Source organism: Channa argus, chromosome 20, assembly GCF_033026475.1.
Source record: "Channa argus isolate prfri chromosome 20, Channa argus male v1.0, whole genome shotgun sequence".
Classification (NCBI taxonomy): domain Eukaryota; kingdom Metazoa; phylum Chordata; class Actinopteri; order Anabantiformes; family Channidae; genus Channa; species Channa argus.
In genome coordinates, this window is record NC_090216.1 from 12,389,974 (window position 1) to 12,406,153 (window position 16,180).

Sequence of the window (16,180 nt, forward strand, 5' to 3'; positions counted from 1 at the left end):
TTTACACACACACACACACACACACACACAGGAACGCACACACACACACATTCAGCTGTCACTTTGGCCCATGCAGCCGTCCCTTAGGGGGAATACTATCTTTATCTTTGTGCTCTTAGCCTCAGCATCGTTTATTCTCTGGCAGACATTGCTTCGTTAGGGAACTTCCACCATTACCGACGTATACAGTAAATGAGAGGTTCCCCCCTCCAGTGCTTGATTAGATATCATGTTATTTTCAGTGCACCTCGCTCTACAATCTTTTAAGTACATTATCTCACGTTTTGGCTGCTCATATGTGCCTTACTGTCTGTTTGCAGTCTCTCTACTGTTGTCACTTCAAAAGCCTGTTAATGCTCACTTTCAAGGCGGCAATCCTGCACGTCAGAGAAGGCAAAGCATAATAAAAGTTATGCTTAGCTGTGTCTTGGGGGAATACATTTTCACAGAGATAGTATGAATGGGAGAAAAAACAGTGCAAGTTGGAGAGGCAGTAGGTGTTGTCTGTCAGAGTGAAGAAGGCTAACAGAAAGAGAAATGACAGTTATATTTAATCCCTTAACCACTCAATTTCCTTTTCACATAAGTACATTTCTTCTTTTTCACTAACATGCTTAGAATGATAAGAGAGATGTCTCACCTTCACCATCCACCGGTGGCCTCCAGAATCTGTGAATTTAGCTCACGCAGGCCACCATCTTATTTTCCCTTCTTAATTTCCCCCTCGCTGCTTTCTATTGTCCCTCTACTCTTCCTCCGATTTCCCTCCCTGCCACAATTATAGCATAATTACATTTTCCTTTATTTCTATATGAAATTTCTATACTAAATATACATCTCTCGATCTCTGTGTGAAGCAGCAGCCTCGACTTAACACTTTATCACTGTTCAAAAGACCCTCATGGCCTCACAGTGCAACCATGGGTGTTGTAACTACCCACAGTTATGGTAGTTACCTCAATGTGCTCTGCTTACCTCCAACTTTTTTCCCATCTTTCGTTTTTTACTTTCTCGAGGCCTGTTTTTTTTATGTTTATAACTTTGTCATTATTTGCTCATTTATTTATGGTCTTTGTTCATCAGCTCATTAGCTTTTATAGATATTGTCCAACAGTTTGTTTCACTATGCCCCCTACCACATAATAAGTGTACAGTTGCAGGACCTGACTAATGAATTATGAATAGTGTAGTGTAATGATGGTTCTACAGTCCCCTTCTGAAGGATGAATTACGCTTCATGTGAAGATGCCATGAAGTATAAGGTAACCGTTATTAGAAATCTGTGCATGAGACCTGCTGTTGCTGATTTATACTGTCAATAGCAGCTGCTGACTAGTAGGTGCCCTCTTTCTCCTCTTTACTGCTTCTCATGGAAACTAATTTTCACACAAGTGTCACATCAGATCATAACAAATAGTTTGATTTAAATATAATTGCTCAGTCAGGCAGTTGTGCTCGTAGAAGCTGGACTGTTTTAGATGCCATTTCAGGTCTGTGACATTGCCTTTTAATAACATTTATAAAGTACATCTTACCTGTAAAGCATTCACACTTGTTGTCAGTGAGGAAATGCAGATATTGACACAAAAGTATCTCTGCTGTGGCTTGCTGGCCAGGCAGTATTTTGAGCTGTAACTCTGGCATAAAAGAACTGTGTTGTTATCCTGACAGTTCTCAGTCTGGGCTGTCAAAACAGTGGCATTAGGATAGTTTTCATTCTAAAGCTCTATTAAAGAACTTATCAGGAGTTGGTTCTGCTGGCCTGCAGGCTGCTGCAGAGCTGCTGCTCGCAAAGCAAAGCTTGAGAGAGCCATATAAGACACACACTCACACTCTTACATACCCACACACACGTGTTTAAGACATATTTCTGTCTTAAAAAGGTTTGCTTTATAAGAGCAAATTACTTAAACAGCTCATTTATGATGATGCCTGAGCTACTCGGCCAGCAGTCACACTTATGAAAATCAAAACCCACTTGCTAAAGTTTCTTACCAGACTTGAATAATAAACTACAGTTTTGTCATCTGTTGTGATAACATTTGAACACTAGTTTTTTTAACTAGTTTTGTTTTATAAACTTTTATCCTTAAATTTTTCAAATACAGTTTTTACCTCCACTTTTCTAAATCAATTGAAATCTAATCTTCACTACCATCATTTCTGTTTTATCTCTGTGTCACACAGATGAGACTGAAAACAAAACCAAACATGAAAGATGTTTTATGAAGCTAACGTGCTTAAAGACAGTTTTTGTGAGAAACCTTTCTCTGTCATTTTCAGTAAAACATGCAAAACAAAAGCCAAAAAATGTAAAATTTCACCTTAAAAATTACACATCAAAGGTAAAAATACATGCAGAAAACTGCCATTTGAATGCAGAGACATGCAAGAAAGAATCCTGTAATTTAGATAAATAAATAGCAAAGAAATATTTACAATAAAGCCTAGAAGAAGATTAGTGTCATTACCCTTTTCCTTGACAATTTGATGATAGTAGTAGACTTGTATAAATTGCCATGCTATCCTTTGGGAAATCAGTACCTTATGAATGTTGGCTTGTTCATATCTGGGATGATTAGTCACACTGATGAGCTTCCCTCAGATTCTATGAAAAGAGCATATCCTCCCTTACTGATGTTTGATCCCTTTACCGTGAAGGAAGTTATGCATTTAATTGCTAAAACGAGAAACTCAGCAGTAGGCAATGATGAGATCTGTTCATCCTGGTGAGGTGTGTCCTCCAGCTGCTCACTGTAATGCCTAAGATGCCTAAGAGGCAAGTGTATTGCAAAAAGAGACATAAAGTCATCAGGCAGAGAAAAACAAACACAAGAAATAAATACAAAGTTGACTGCTGATTCCTACCCACAATAAACTACTTTGTCAGCTGGAAAATAAATTGTTTAAAATCAACACTGTTGCCCTCAATTTATTAAATTGAACAAACACCAAGTCAATCACTTGTTTGTTTTGTCTTTTCCTCAGATGAGCAGCAAACGCTCCAGCAGTTTCCGACGCGCCATCGCCAATGGCCGCCGCACGCTGCAAAGGGAGATCCTGCTGGACGAGACAGGGCTGGGTCTGTACAAACGTTTTGTTCGCTACGTGGCCTATGAGATCCTCCCCTGTGAGACGGACCGACGCTGGTACTTCCACCAGAACCGTCTGTGTCCACCACCTGTCTTTATCGCCATCATCACCATAGTCCAGGTTAGGGGATGAGGCAGAGTGTGCTACTAACCCACAACAGTGACTGCAGCCTGTTCTGATCATTTTTTAGCCCAAGAGCCAGTGAAAAGATTTTCTGCCTTTGATCACATGCCTTTACTCTGAGCCTGAAATGAGCTGGTACCATTTGGGAGTCAATGACTTAGTGGGCGCATTAATGCCATTCCTCCAAGCTGAAACCCTGCTGTCAGCCTACATGCCAGGATTTTTGGTCACACTAACTAAAACAACAACAACCACAACAACAAAAAACCAAAGAAGAAACCCACAAATGTGGAAGCCCTTACCGCATTTGAATGGTTAAAGATTAGCTGGCAAAAATAACCTCCAGCTGCTTAAACAAACTTCATAATTTCCCTAGAAAATTTTATAATTCCAAGGAAAGAAAGCTTTGTGCCCTTATAATGCCTCCAAATGTCACTGAATAGTCTGTAATGACAATGAGGATGTGATAATAACAGTTAACATTCATTTTTATTCACAGAGACAATGACTCATTATTCTATGAAAAGAAATTAATGGAATTGAACCAGATGTGCAGTTTTTTTTTCCTGCGGGCAGTAATTGTCTCCACAAGTCTATTAAGCATCAGCTGAAGAATACAGAAAAAGAAGACCGTGTCTTGTGGCTTTCATAAAGCACAATGGGTTTTGTTTTGCTGGGCAATTTTCACCTTTTGTGTGAGCATTGTGCAGAGACACTGTGTAATGGGTATGTCCGCAAGAAATGACAGTTTGATGTCGTATGTCCCTTTCTCTTGCAGATTATTGTGTTTATGTGCTATGGCATCATGCTAAACAAGTGGGTACTGCAGACCTATCAGCCCGACTTCATGAAGAGCCCCTTGGTCTACCATCCCGGGCATCGTGCACAAGTGTGGCGCTTTTTCAGCTACATGTTCATGCACGTCGGGTATGATCATTATCGTGCACTTGAGCAGAGCACTGGCTGAATTAAGATCTGCTTGCTTGTTAACAGATGACTCATAAAGTCAGAAAGTGCTGTCATCTAACCCTTGCTTTCTATGTGTACTCTCTCATCAGTTTGGAGCAGCTGGGCTTCAATGCTTTACTGCAGCTGATGATTGGCGTTCCTTTGGAGATGGTCCATGGCATCTTACGAATAAGTCTGCTTTACATGGCAGGAGTGCTAGCTGGTGAGTGTCTATAAAAAGTGCACTAAGTAATGTATACATGTGGTTCCAAAATGGGAGCTACAAAACCATGGAGTGCTATTCAAAAAGGCCAAAGGCTCCAGCAATATGTTTCATTTACATTTTTTGGCTGTACAGGTTTAATATAGCATGTAAACATTATATGTTACCTTAAAAAAAAACATTAAAATGGAGGAAAAATAATGACTGTACCCTCAGTAGTTTGCACGTGTACTGTATGTATTTTTTGATGTAATAAAAATAAATCATTATGAAGGGGAAACGGTGGTGTTGCTGTGTGATAGCAACACCAGCGATAAACTAATGCTGTCGGGTGGCTAAGCCCCTAAGAAATGCAGGCCACCAAACCGAATGAAGTGCGGTGACTCACAGTACCCAGAGGTCAAGCCGCAGCACTCAAGTCTTTGTTGACAAGAAACCTCATTAACTTTTATCCTCCTCCCAGCCAGTTTTGGAAATTGGAAATTTTGAATATGTGCTGATTGCCAGATGTGGTTTGTCACTGCAGTTTTTGCAGAAGTCATATCAGCACTGCTCCATAAACCTCTTCTTCTTTCATCTTCACTGGAAACAATTTCTGTCTTGGATGTTGTAAATATCTTAGTAACTATTGATTACTGTCAAGAGCAGTACACTAATTCATATTGAGTTATATTCATTTATTTCACTAACCTGATTTTTAGGCTTTCTTTTCCTTAGGACCAAAAAATCATTTTTTCCCTTTCCTGCCCTCTCTCTGCACATACTGTAGTAAAATCTGCAGACCCACTTACATACACACACTCTTAACACTCATGAATAATTGTAGCTTTGATTTATTTTAGGAGTGATGATAGAGAAAGCGCAAGTGAGTGAGCAGGAAAAGTAGGAGAGTAATGCAGGGTTTCTGTCTGGGGAATAAGCCTAAGTGTAGTTTGAAATGCTGTTTAGAGATTTAACCTGCAGCCTGAAATGCAAAATAAAGAAAAAATAGTGAGGAGACCATACATGCTGACATTTGTACCCTCAGAGCCTAGAGTCCAACTACACTCATTAGAATTACATTATGAGTTACATGAGATTAAATGTGTGTACTACAAGTTGACTCTGTACTACAAGTTGACTCTGCAGAGAATTTACCTACAACACGATTTAATCCGCGTCATTGCCACCACTATTACATTTTTTTTTTAATTGTTTCATATCCTTAGATGAACAAACAAATACAAGAAAATGGAACCAACTAAATTCCTCCTGAACAGAGAGAAGGAGCGGAGTGGCCCATGGTCTCAAGATGATGCACGACTTTAGCAGCACAATAATTTCACCTCCTGAGTTTGGTTGATGGAGTTGAAATTGGAGCTGTGCTGGCACAAATGTTGTGATCTTCGGGAAAAGGGTCTATTAGAAAGCAGCATGGGAATTGCACAGTGACTCTGTGTGTAGGTGTGTCTGTGTGTTTGGAGTGTTGGAAGAGTCAGCAAGGGACTCGGGGTTAATGACAGTATGTGAGCCAACTCAGAAAGGAGTAGAGAGATAGCACTGCTCCCTCCAGGTGAGAGCACCTGGGCTTTGGGCACAACAGGAGGCTTTCAAAAGACACTCAGACTCTGTCACTTGGTGCAGTGAGGCTGACTGGTGGTGAGGATGGCATTGCTGAATCTAGATCTTTTCCTCTGATGCTTAATGAGCTAATAAAAACATATTTGTGACAATATTCTTTGCTGTCATTGTAAATTTCTGTTCATTTGTGGATGTTAGAAATTGCTCACAGTTTCAGATTACTCAGTAAAAAAAAATCTTGATTTTTCCTTCTTCCTTATTTTCTTGCCCATGGCTGGCTCATGTTTATATTCATGCAGTCTTAATCTAGCTCATGAGTTTAATAATGTATGCTGTTGCTATCAGTTTTCACATGCTTCGAGAATCTTCTAATATTTGTTAGTGTATATAATTGTGTCCACTGTGCTTGGACATGCATCTGTGCAGCGATCACCTTCCAAATTCATATTGCAGCTTTAAAGAAAAGATAAATTGTATTGATAAAAAATAAATTATGACGTTAAATATTTTGTCTTCAGATGTGTGCTGATAAACCGAACAATTCTGTAATTATTTTCTGACCCTGACTCTTGTCCTTGCTCATTTTGCTCCACTCACTAACTTTTCAGGGCTATGCTGCACTAACAAGCTCCACTTGAATTTCATGTTTGGAAATAAGAACAGTGTCAGTCAGGATTTTAGCCTGTGCTGATGAGATGAATATTAAACACTGAGTCATGTTCAACATTTTAGCCCAGCTCCTCAATAAACAGAAACATCAGGGACTCCTTTTTTTTTTCACGCATCTCCATTCTTCTCCTCCTCTTTCTCTCCTGCTCTCCTTCCCTTGGGCTGACTACTCCTTCAGCTCCATGGGCTTCAGGACATCAACAGGTGCCAGAACACCATGTTTTTCCTTGTAGCCCAGTGTGAGCCTGAGGGTGTCTGCCTCCTCTAACACCTTACATTTGAAACAATCCAAATCTTCCAGCAGCCTCTCAGCGGGCTTTAGTCTTACCAAGTCCCACTCAGCTCAGGCATCAGTGTGCAGGTGTTCACATACAATACTTTAACATGGTGATTTTCTTGGTCTTTGCTTACTGTGAGAGACAATTCTGAAGTTTAAAGTGTAACTAAGCAAAGATCAAAATATCTGGTCACATTTTAGTAAAGAAAGACATGGTTCTCCACTGAGGAACGGAGCTCATGGACTCACATTCCAGGAAGGAAGGAAAGGATGTAATGTAGCATGACACAGTCGTCTTTAGAGCACCCATAGGTGATGGTGCGTTACATGTCCTACATTGTGGTAGTTGCATGTCATGTAATTGAAAGAAATTGTATATATTTTTTAAATGCCTTAATTGGATTTGTTTTAGTGTGTTTATTTATTCATTGTTATTTTAATGAGGGAAGAGGCATAAGCGTAGAATTTTCACTGAACTGAATAGTGCTATTAATTAATATCCAACACTTGTCCCAGGTGGGGTTTTTTAAAAAATACTTTCAATAAGTCTCCACAAGTCTATTTGAATAAAATACATATTCAAATAAACAAAACAATAATACATAGAAACACAAGTACTATAAAAGAACACTTGCTGTCACATTCAGGAGGATTGTGATTTTTTTTCAGGAGCTTCCAAATAATGATTCACAAAAGGCACTAACAATAAATCTCTTAACTACATTTTCTCAAAAACTTTTTTCCATTTATTCTACTTCTACTCCACCCTATTTCAAAGAGAGCTATTGTGCTTCTTAATTCATTGCATTTATTTTACAGCTTTATTTTCCCTGCTTGTTGTTGGTTGCAAACATTTTAAAACGTAGTTGTCTTATAAATTAGGATACATTATTATAGATTAAACTATACATCAGTATACAAAGTAGTTCAAATTAGCTTTATGTCGACCGGTGGTAACATACTGCCCACTTATTAAGACATAGATAGTAACAAGACAATTATATATGCAACCAAAACTGCAAAACCAGAATAAATTAATTATATAGTGATAGATGCTGAAACAACCAGCAAATCCTTTTTTTTTTCAGAATCTGTAAGCAGAGAATTTGTTGTATGAATTTCAACTTAAAAAATGGTAGAAATTGCTGAAATAGTATTTTTAAAAATAACTAGAGGTGGTAAGTAATTAAGTAAATTTTAGGTTAGTTTTACTTTTAGTCCACTACATTTCAAAGGGAAATGTTGTACTTTCACCCCAGTACATTTATTGAACAGCTTTAGTTACTAGTACATTTTTGCAGATGCAGATTCCTATAAATTAACATAAACAAATCAGTGATCCTGTATAATTATGGATTAACTATCTGTGGGTAAATAAGGTGGTTAAAATTAGCTGCACCTTTACCAGCTGTGCCATTTGTAGCGCTTTCTTATTAATAAGTATACATTTTCTCACTTACCATAAGTTTTACCTTTTGAAAGTTGACAAACGGTCTTAGTGGAGTGCTCGTACAGTATACTTGTTGTTGAATATTTTTAGGTTGCTTTTTGTGTACTTTATTTATACTGAGCGCATTGCATTCACCAAAGAAAAAGAAATTAGAGACCTTATCTCATAATCTCGTAATGACGTAATACGGGGTGCAGAACTCCGGATATCGTATTTACAAGTTATGTAAAATATGAGAACATGTCTGAATCATTCTTTTTTAGGGTGTCTTCAGCTCTTCAAGGTGTCAACAAATAGGCTGTAAAGCAAGGTTAAATTTGCAGCGTATAGTACAACGCTGCATGTTTCTTCTGAGTCTCAGAACTTGCCTGACAATCATCACTTTTTCAAGTTTCTTTCATTGATACAAGGAAATCAGTGAATTATCTGTATGTCCAATGGTACAAAGCGAAAATGAACCGTTAATAGCCAACTCAGCATATTTATTGTTGCTAAATGTGAACATATAGGCTAAACCTGAAGCCCACAGTGCAACTTTCTGTGTCTATGGTAACATAACACTTCCTGTTTCCCTTCTCATGAGTGAACATTTTTAACGTTCAATGTTTAATAATTTCTAAAGATCCAGACATCAAGATGTGGAGAAAAGTTACAGTGCTTATTAATTATTGCTATTTGCGATGACAACGGCATGATGGTTTAGCACAACCTAATTTTATTCTTAATTCTCAATTTTATTTAGGCGATTTAAAGACTTACCGAATATGAGCTTATATATAAATTTTAGTGTCAATTTCGACAAAGAATTTTAGAGAATGTCACATAAAACATTAAAGACTTTACTCGTGTGACCTACTTCTACAGGTAGGTATCGTGTTGCCATGGATACAAGGGTCACGCTGTCGGCAGCAAATTGAATCTCGCTTTATATATTAGATTTATAAAAGATTATACAGCGAGGCTCAGTTTACAGCATATTTGTTGACATTTTGAAAAGCTAAAACCGCTGAATTTTGGAGTTTTGGTAGTATTGAAAACTATCACAGAACTACTGTGGTACCTAAGACATCCTAAAAACCTGATTAATCTAAGGCAGGTTCTAAAACTTATAAGAACGAGTAACCTATCTCTTCATTAGATAAGGTCTCTAATTTTTTTTTCTTTGGTGAATGCAATGCGCCAGAATTACAATTTCTGGTTAATGATAATTTTTCTATTTAATGTATTTTCAGCTGTATTCCTACTACTACACATTAACTTAAGTAAAATTGTGATTGCAGGAGTTTTAATTGTAATGAAGTATTTGTATTGCATTGAAATGCTACTTTAACTTTAGTAAAATTTTGAAAACTTGTTCCATCACTGATTCTTTTTTTTTTAGACTTTCTGCATTTGTACTTAAGTAACTGAACCGGAAACCATGAGAACGTTAAACTCTTATTAGCTCCTGTGGTGGTTATGGAGAATGTAAAGTTTACTGTAATGAACAGGCCTGCTAGTGCTAGAAAACACTGTGCTCACACTGATTATAGATATACCCTCAGAGAGAACAGTTGTGAGGCCTGATGTCATTTGCGGCCTGTGGGAAAGTGTAATTGGAAATATGATAAATGACTACATGTCATTTTAACCTCATTGTTGCTAGCTAATTGATATTGTCATTACTTAAAAGTGTCACGCCAAGTTACATGTAATGTTTAATCCTTCAGCAGTTGATTAATGTTGTTCTGATATCAGGCAGGACAGCAGTGGTGTCAGCTTTCTGTCGCGGCCATAAGACTTACTGTATTGTCGCTCCTAATTAAGCCTGATGATTGTTTCTGCGTTCTCTCATGCTAGTAAAAGCCCATTTGGTTTGTAAATGACAGCAGGTCTCCTGGCTTAGTTTTAACGGTGTTATACTACAGCTTTCCTGTTATATAACTGCACATATTTAGGCAGGATAAATATGATTATATCTGCTGCCAGTGAACAGGCTTGGTGCATCGCCAAGAGTGACTTTGTCCATCATTCATTTTGCTGATTTTTCATCGAGTCACACAAGCTGCAAGTTATGCTTGTCCATGGAAATCCCAAAACCCTAGAAATAAAACTCTGAGATGGATTGTACTATATTAAAATCAATTAAACCAATTAAGTAACTAAAATAAATCTAAATAAAGCTTTACTAATTTGATGTAAGGTTTGATGTAAGATTTCATAAACTTAAATGTAGTCATTTGTTTCAATGATTAAAGGAGTATAGTACTATGGATACTACGCTTCAAATGCATGTTATTTTTAAAATGTTTCTTTAGTATGCACTGTTTGATAGAAAACACATTGCGAATAGATGATGAAAGTTAATTTTTGACACTGGAGAAACAGCACTGTGACAAACCTAGCCTTTCTCAAAATATACACACAATATACACATTTCGAAGCCTTTCTCACTTTCCTTTTAGTTAAAATGTGGTTTATGAGTTGACCATTAGTGGTGTATAAAACTTAATGTTTGATGCTGTTTTTAATTTATTGAATAACCTAAAATGATCTATGATATACATTCACTGGCCACTTAGTTTTTAGGTTGAAAATGTGATAATTCTACTCGGTGTTTATTATTGAGGTCATAGTGGGTGGTGGAGTCATACTGGAGTGCAATATATAAAGAGCTGGTTCTAATGTTTTGGCACCGTCATTCATTCGAAAAAGGGTGTCATTGTGTTGCTCTTGCATGCTGAATACTAATTATTTCCTGTAAGCTTTTAATTTGAAGGCCTGTTAGTGTAGTGTGTGGTCATGACTTTGCAATACTGGCAGTAAACAATATCCTACTGTACATGATGAGATTTCTGTTTATTCACTGGAAACCACTGTAGCCACTCTGGTGATGTGTATAGCACTGAAGCATCTGGTCCTGTGTTTCTGATGTACTCCCCTGGTGCTGAGCTGAACTGAGCACTGTGGAAGCAGGGTGACCTTGGTGCATTGCACAGCCTACCAGCATGATTATGGTAATTTCCACCCTCCCCAACCCTAAATTTCACCCTACAGTCAGCTCTTCCTAGGTGACACCAAGCTCACTTCGTCTACAACCACCCCCTGCGGTCCTACTGATAACAACACCGAGAATGATGAATATTTCCACTGTAATGCAGCCTCATTGACAGTGTCCCATTTGTGTGAAGAGAGCCCACTATGTTTATGGGCATCATTTATGCATCTGCTATGTGAAGCCAATCCAGGACAGCGATATTTCTCAGACTCTCTTTTGGAGTTAGAGAGGAGGCAATTTCTCTGCTCAGTTTATATTCCATTTATTTTCGTAGTTAGTTTCAAGGTTCTCAGCTAAAGAAGCACATCATGCTCTCTGTAGCCGTCACTGTGCCTTCAGAACAGTGAACGCAGGAAGTGATTTCATGCTCTTTTTCATTGCGATGTTGGAAAAATTTTAGTAATTTCCATCCAAAGTCAGCTATAAAGCTTGTTAGCTGAAAAGCAGACGTGAGTGATCGCTGCTTTGGTCATTGCACTGCAGCATCCTCATGGCATAAGCCACACACTCTCTCTGCATGTACACACTCAATCATTTCAAAATTTTGTCCCTTTGCTTCTGCCATTACAGGCACACTTATATGCCCACACACACTCACCCAGATCAACTTGGATTATACTTTTCCCTGCCTGCCGGTGCTGTACTGAGCTGAGTGGTCTCCTCTCAGCAGCTCTGAGTGACTTGTGGAGATTATTGATTTTTCCTGATGCCCCCTGGGCTGTAGGATAGCATAAACATAATCATGTTTTTTCTCATGTGGCAAATTTGGACATGGTAGAAAAGAGAAACTGATACTGAAGCTGGTCGAAAAAAAAAAACAGAATCGGTCTCTAAGGAAAGCAAGGCAAGGTGTTTTTTCAGTAGCCATGTTGGCACAATGTGAAACTGATTAATTTCATCCTGTCCTCCAGAGCAGTGCCTGGCATCATAGTACTGACATCCTGTTGTTGTTGTGCATCCTTATTTGTTGTTGTTTTTATTCTTTTTGGCATTTGTGTTGTGTTTCAACTTGGGATCTGTGTTTCTGTAACTGAAGTTGTTTGTCTAATGGTCTGTTCTGAATACAGCGCTGGAGCAGGTGTGTAATGTTGTTTCGCTTTGAGTATTCTGACAGTTTGGATGCCGCCCTACAGATTGACAACACAGATGAATAAAACTTTACAGACTCTGTCTCTGCCTTCATTTCAAGTGAAGGTTTTCATGCCCTCCCACCCACTTTCCATCAGGGTAGGAAGACATGGATAAAGATGTTAGACTGGATGAGAACTGACTGCAAGTCATGTTCTTCCACATAAAGGGAACTTTCACTGGTGAAGCTGAAATTTCCTTTATCTCTTTCTGTCCAGATGACAGAGAGGTGTCCAGGTAGTTCTCAGGTTGCGAATATCTTAAACAGAGCTCCCCCAGTCCGACAAGACTAGTATAGCTGACACAGGCTTTGAATTTTGATTTGTTAAATGACATTTGAAGCTATGAGCTTTTATAATGAAATGTAAAGTAGACAAAACACTATGTGACAGATGGTCTGCCTCAGGTTGACTCACCCTGACATTTACTTATTTTTACTCCGGTCACCTCCAAACTGCTCAGAGAACAGAGCTAAAATAAGCTGCTAAATCCTGCTAGTACTTAAACAATTTATTTTTTAAATATAAAATTAATGTTGAATTTTTGCATTGTTGGTCAGATAAAATCAGCAATTTGAAGATGTTACCTAGGGCACTAAGACTTTATGATGGGTATTAAGATTGCCTGATAAATTTGGCAGTCCGATATATCAGCCAGTACCAGCTTATTGCAGTTGCAGTGGTATCACTTTATACTGATGCGGGCCAACAAGTAACTAGACAAGACAGTAATGAAAAATCAAAGTAGCCAAGGTCATTGTTATTAAATGGTTTTTGTAGTTTTTCAATATTCACGTACAAAATCTACTGAGTTTGTGTGTTTATCATAATTCTTTAAAAAAAGTGTTCATCAAAAATTTTCATTTATACTAAGCCTTTGTTACAAAAAACAGAAGAACCCAAAACTTCAGACCTGAACTAAAAAAACTCCATAACTACAATATGCAACTTGAGCCAGCACTAGCATAATACTTGAAATCAATCCACTCTGCTCCTCACAGCCCCTCCAATCCCTGCTCCACCTGCGCTCAACCTCCCAAATGAGAATGCTGCACAAGACGCATTAACAGCCCAGCTTAACAATACTGTATTCCTACATAAGAAATATTTTTAAAAAGCTGCAAACTGTAGCTTTCATTTAGATAAGTTAGAGTCACAACAGCACTTTGAACTGCAGCTCGTCACACATTATTAGACGACAGGTATGTAGCTGTCTCCCATCTACTTTTTGGCTAAATGTTGTACAAATTGCGGTGCTGAGGGCAGATATTTTATGCACTGTGCAAAATCACAAATTCAGGTCTACCAGATGAATGATATTTATTATTAATCTAAATGTTGCCGTTATTTCTATCTGATGGTAAAGGGTGCCTCAGCTTAAGGTGGCTTTAATTTAGTTCTGTAATTTCAGCAGAATAATCAAAATAAGAACAAAAACCTGGTGTTTTAGATACATGATTGCTTCCTTTCTTCTGTGTCAACGCTCCTCATTCACCCAGTCTTCCACTCTTTTCATCGGTCTTCTACTACTCTTATTCTTGCTTAGTAATAAATCTGATCAGGCATTTCCTGTCTTTGTAAGCCAACAGAGGCAACACTGTGACTACAGGAGTGCTGACTACAGCACATCCCTGTGCTGGGCCACAAAATTTAATGCATACAGGATAGATCTGTCCGAGGTGAGTGTGTACAAATAGAGCAACCCAAACCTACTTTATAAAATAGTTGCTGTTTAGGTTTGGGTTGCCTATTTTCACACAATCTACTTTTACAACCACCTCATTCATTTTAACCTAAAAAATGAGAAATTCTAACATTGTACAAGCAGAATTCATGACAGAGCTGCTGTAAAATAAATTCTTTCATGTTTTCATCTTATTATAAAATTTCATGACGAAACCTTTTTCCAAAATGATGCTCATTCCTCAGCCAATAGACTTAATAAAATCTGGCTTGGCTGTTGCTCAGAAGGTAAAGCAGGCCATTCACTAACTGCAGTGTCAGACGTTCAATCCATGTGTCCTCCTGTCAACATGTCAGAGTGTCCTATGTGTAATGCACTGAACCCCGTGTTTGTCCAGGTGCATGTTCACTTGTCAGTCAGTTTGGATAAAAATGTCTGTCAAATGACTACAAGTAAGAAAACAAAAGAGAAAAGAACAAAAGTAAGGCCTTGAGTTTCCAGATTTTTGTACCCAATACTGAACAAGTCACCTGAATAAATAAATATTGTCCTTTAATGGGCTTCTGTGAAATTTATTGGCCTGGCAGGCAATAATGCAGCTCAATGCATATTAATGTTCCCAGTCAATGTTGTCATAATGCTGATAGATACAATAAGTGCAGCCAGCTGTCTAAATATCTGCCATATCAACACCACACTAAATACATGTCACACACACAAACACACACACACACACAAACAAAACTAAATTATATTATTTTAAGTTTAACTCTTTAAAGAGCCTTTTTAAATCTTGGACTACATATTAGCCACATGTATAAACATTGTTACATATTTGAGAAAATGTTTATGATTATAAGGAAAATGAGTAACATCGACACATATGTGAGTGTTTATTTTTGATGGAAAACATTGGCTAACATGATATGATTAAATGATCCTGAAACACTGTGTTGTCTAAATGTAGTCTAAATTCCTTCAACAAAATCTGATCATAAAATACCTAATCACAAGTTGTAGACAGTCTTGGTTGTAACAATAGCCATCATTGTAGACAAACTCTACAGCTTCATGTTTGTTTGCAAATGCATTGTTTTTCAAGGATTAGAGGACTTTTATTGTAACGTTTACTGGGTTCTGGTACAGTCACCACTGGAGTGGCTATACACTGCTGTAGCCTCAGGCGTTGTCAAACTCTGGCCTCAGATCAGCTTACAATCCCATGTGTGTACCTTATCCCAGTGAGACTGAAAAATACAAAGTTGACCCATAGCTTAAGGGCAGCCTGAAGTAACAATGATGGTGTAGCAAGTTTGGTTTGACAGAGCAAGCCACACTGGGGATTATAGTATACTGCAGCAGATGTAGCATAGCCCTGAGTGTGTTGTTGATGCTCTATACAAAGTATATCATTTTTACTGCAGTGTAGTTGTGGATGTTGCAAGCTCACAAAAAAAATAAAAATTGAGGATGATGATAACTTCAGGGTAGCAACAATAAATAGTCTGAGCATAAGATGGAATGTGTCATCTCGGCATTGAAATAATCATACACCTCACATCTCAGCTACTGCTGAGTGCAAGAATCCTAAATCTTAAATCCTCCCTAAGTAGGGGAGCCCACATGACAGGCCTGTTTAATATTCATACTGTATTTTGGAGTCTCTCACCAAAGCAGACTGAGCAGGAGGAGAGAGCAGTTTGTATCCTCCCTATGGAGCTCGTCTCTTCCTCTGAGCCGGAGGTCTCAGGTTGTCTTCTCTACATCAACCACAGATGGTGGTGTCACATCCCTACAAGGAGGTGGTCTGCATTTCCATTAACTATAATTTTAGTATTCAATCAGCCCACTCCAATCAGCCTATGTTTAAAGCTGATTCAATCAATATTTTTACATTAACATGAAGTTCTATAGCTACAAAAGAACTGCATTGTGTCTTTCAGCTATTACTTTCACCATCACTAAACAGCACACAGGCAAATGCAGCCA

At 38.1% G+C, this 16,180-nt stretch overlaps 1 protein-coding gene across 4 annotated transcripts in view; it reads left to right on the plus strand.

Moving 5' to 3' along the window:
- The window catches only part of rhbdl1 (rhomboid, veinlet-like 1 (Drosophila)), a 39,100-nt gene that overhangs the window by 11,414 nt on the left and 11,506 nt on the right, over positions 1-16,180 (plus strand). For 3 of the 4 annotated variants that reach the window (XM_067489318.1, XM_067489317.1, XM_067489316.1), the window contains exons 3-5: positions 2,989-3,213; positions 3,995-4,143; positions 4,275-4,387. In XM_067489318.1, coding sequence (XP_067345419.1) covers positions 2,989-3,213; positions 3,995-4,143; positions 4,275-4,387 — 487 coding nt within the window. The remainder of the gene's footprint in view (positions 1-2,988; positions 3,214-3,994; positions 4,144-4,274; positions 4,388-16,180) is intronic. The other variant, XM_067489320.1, reaches the window with a different exon arrangement.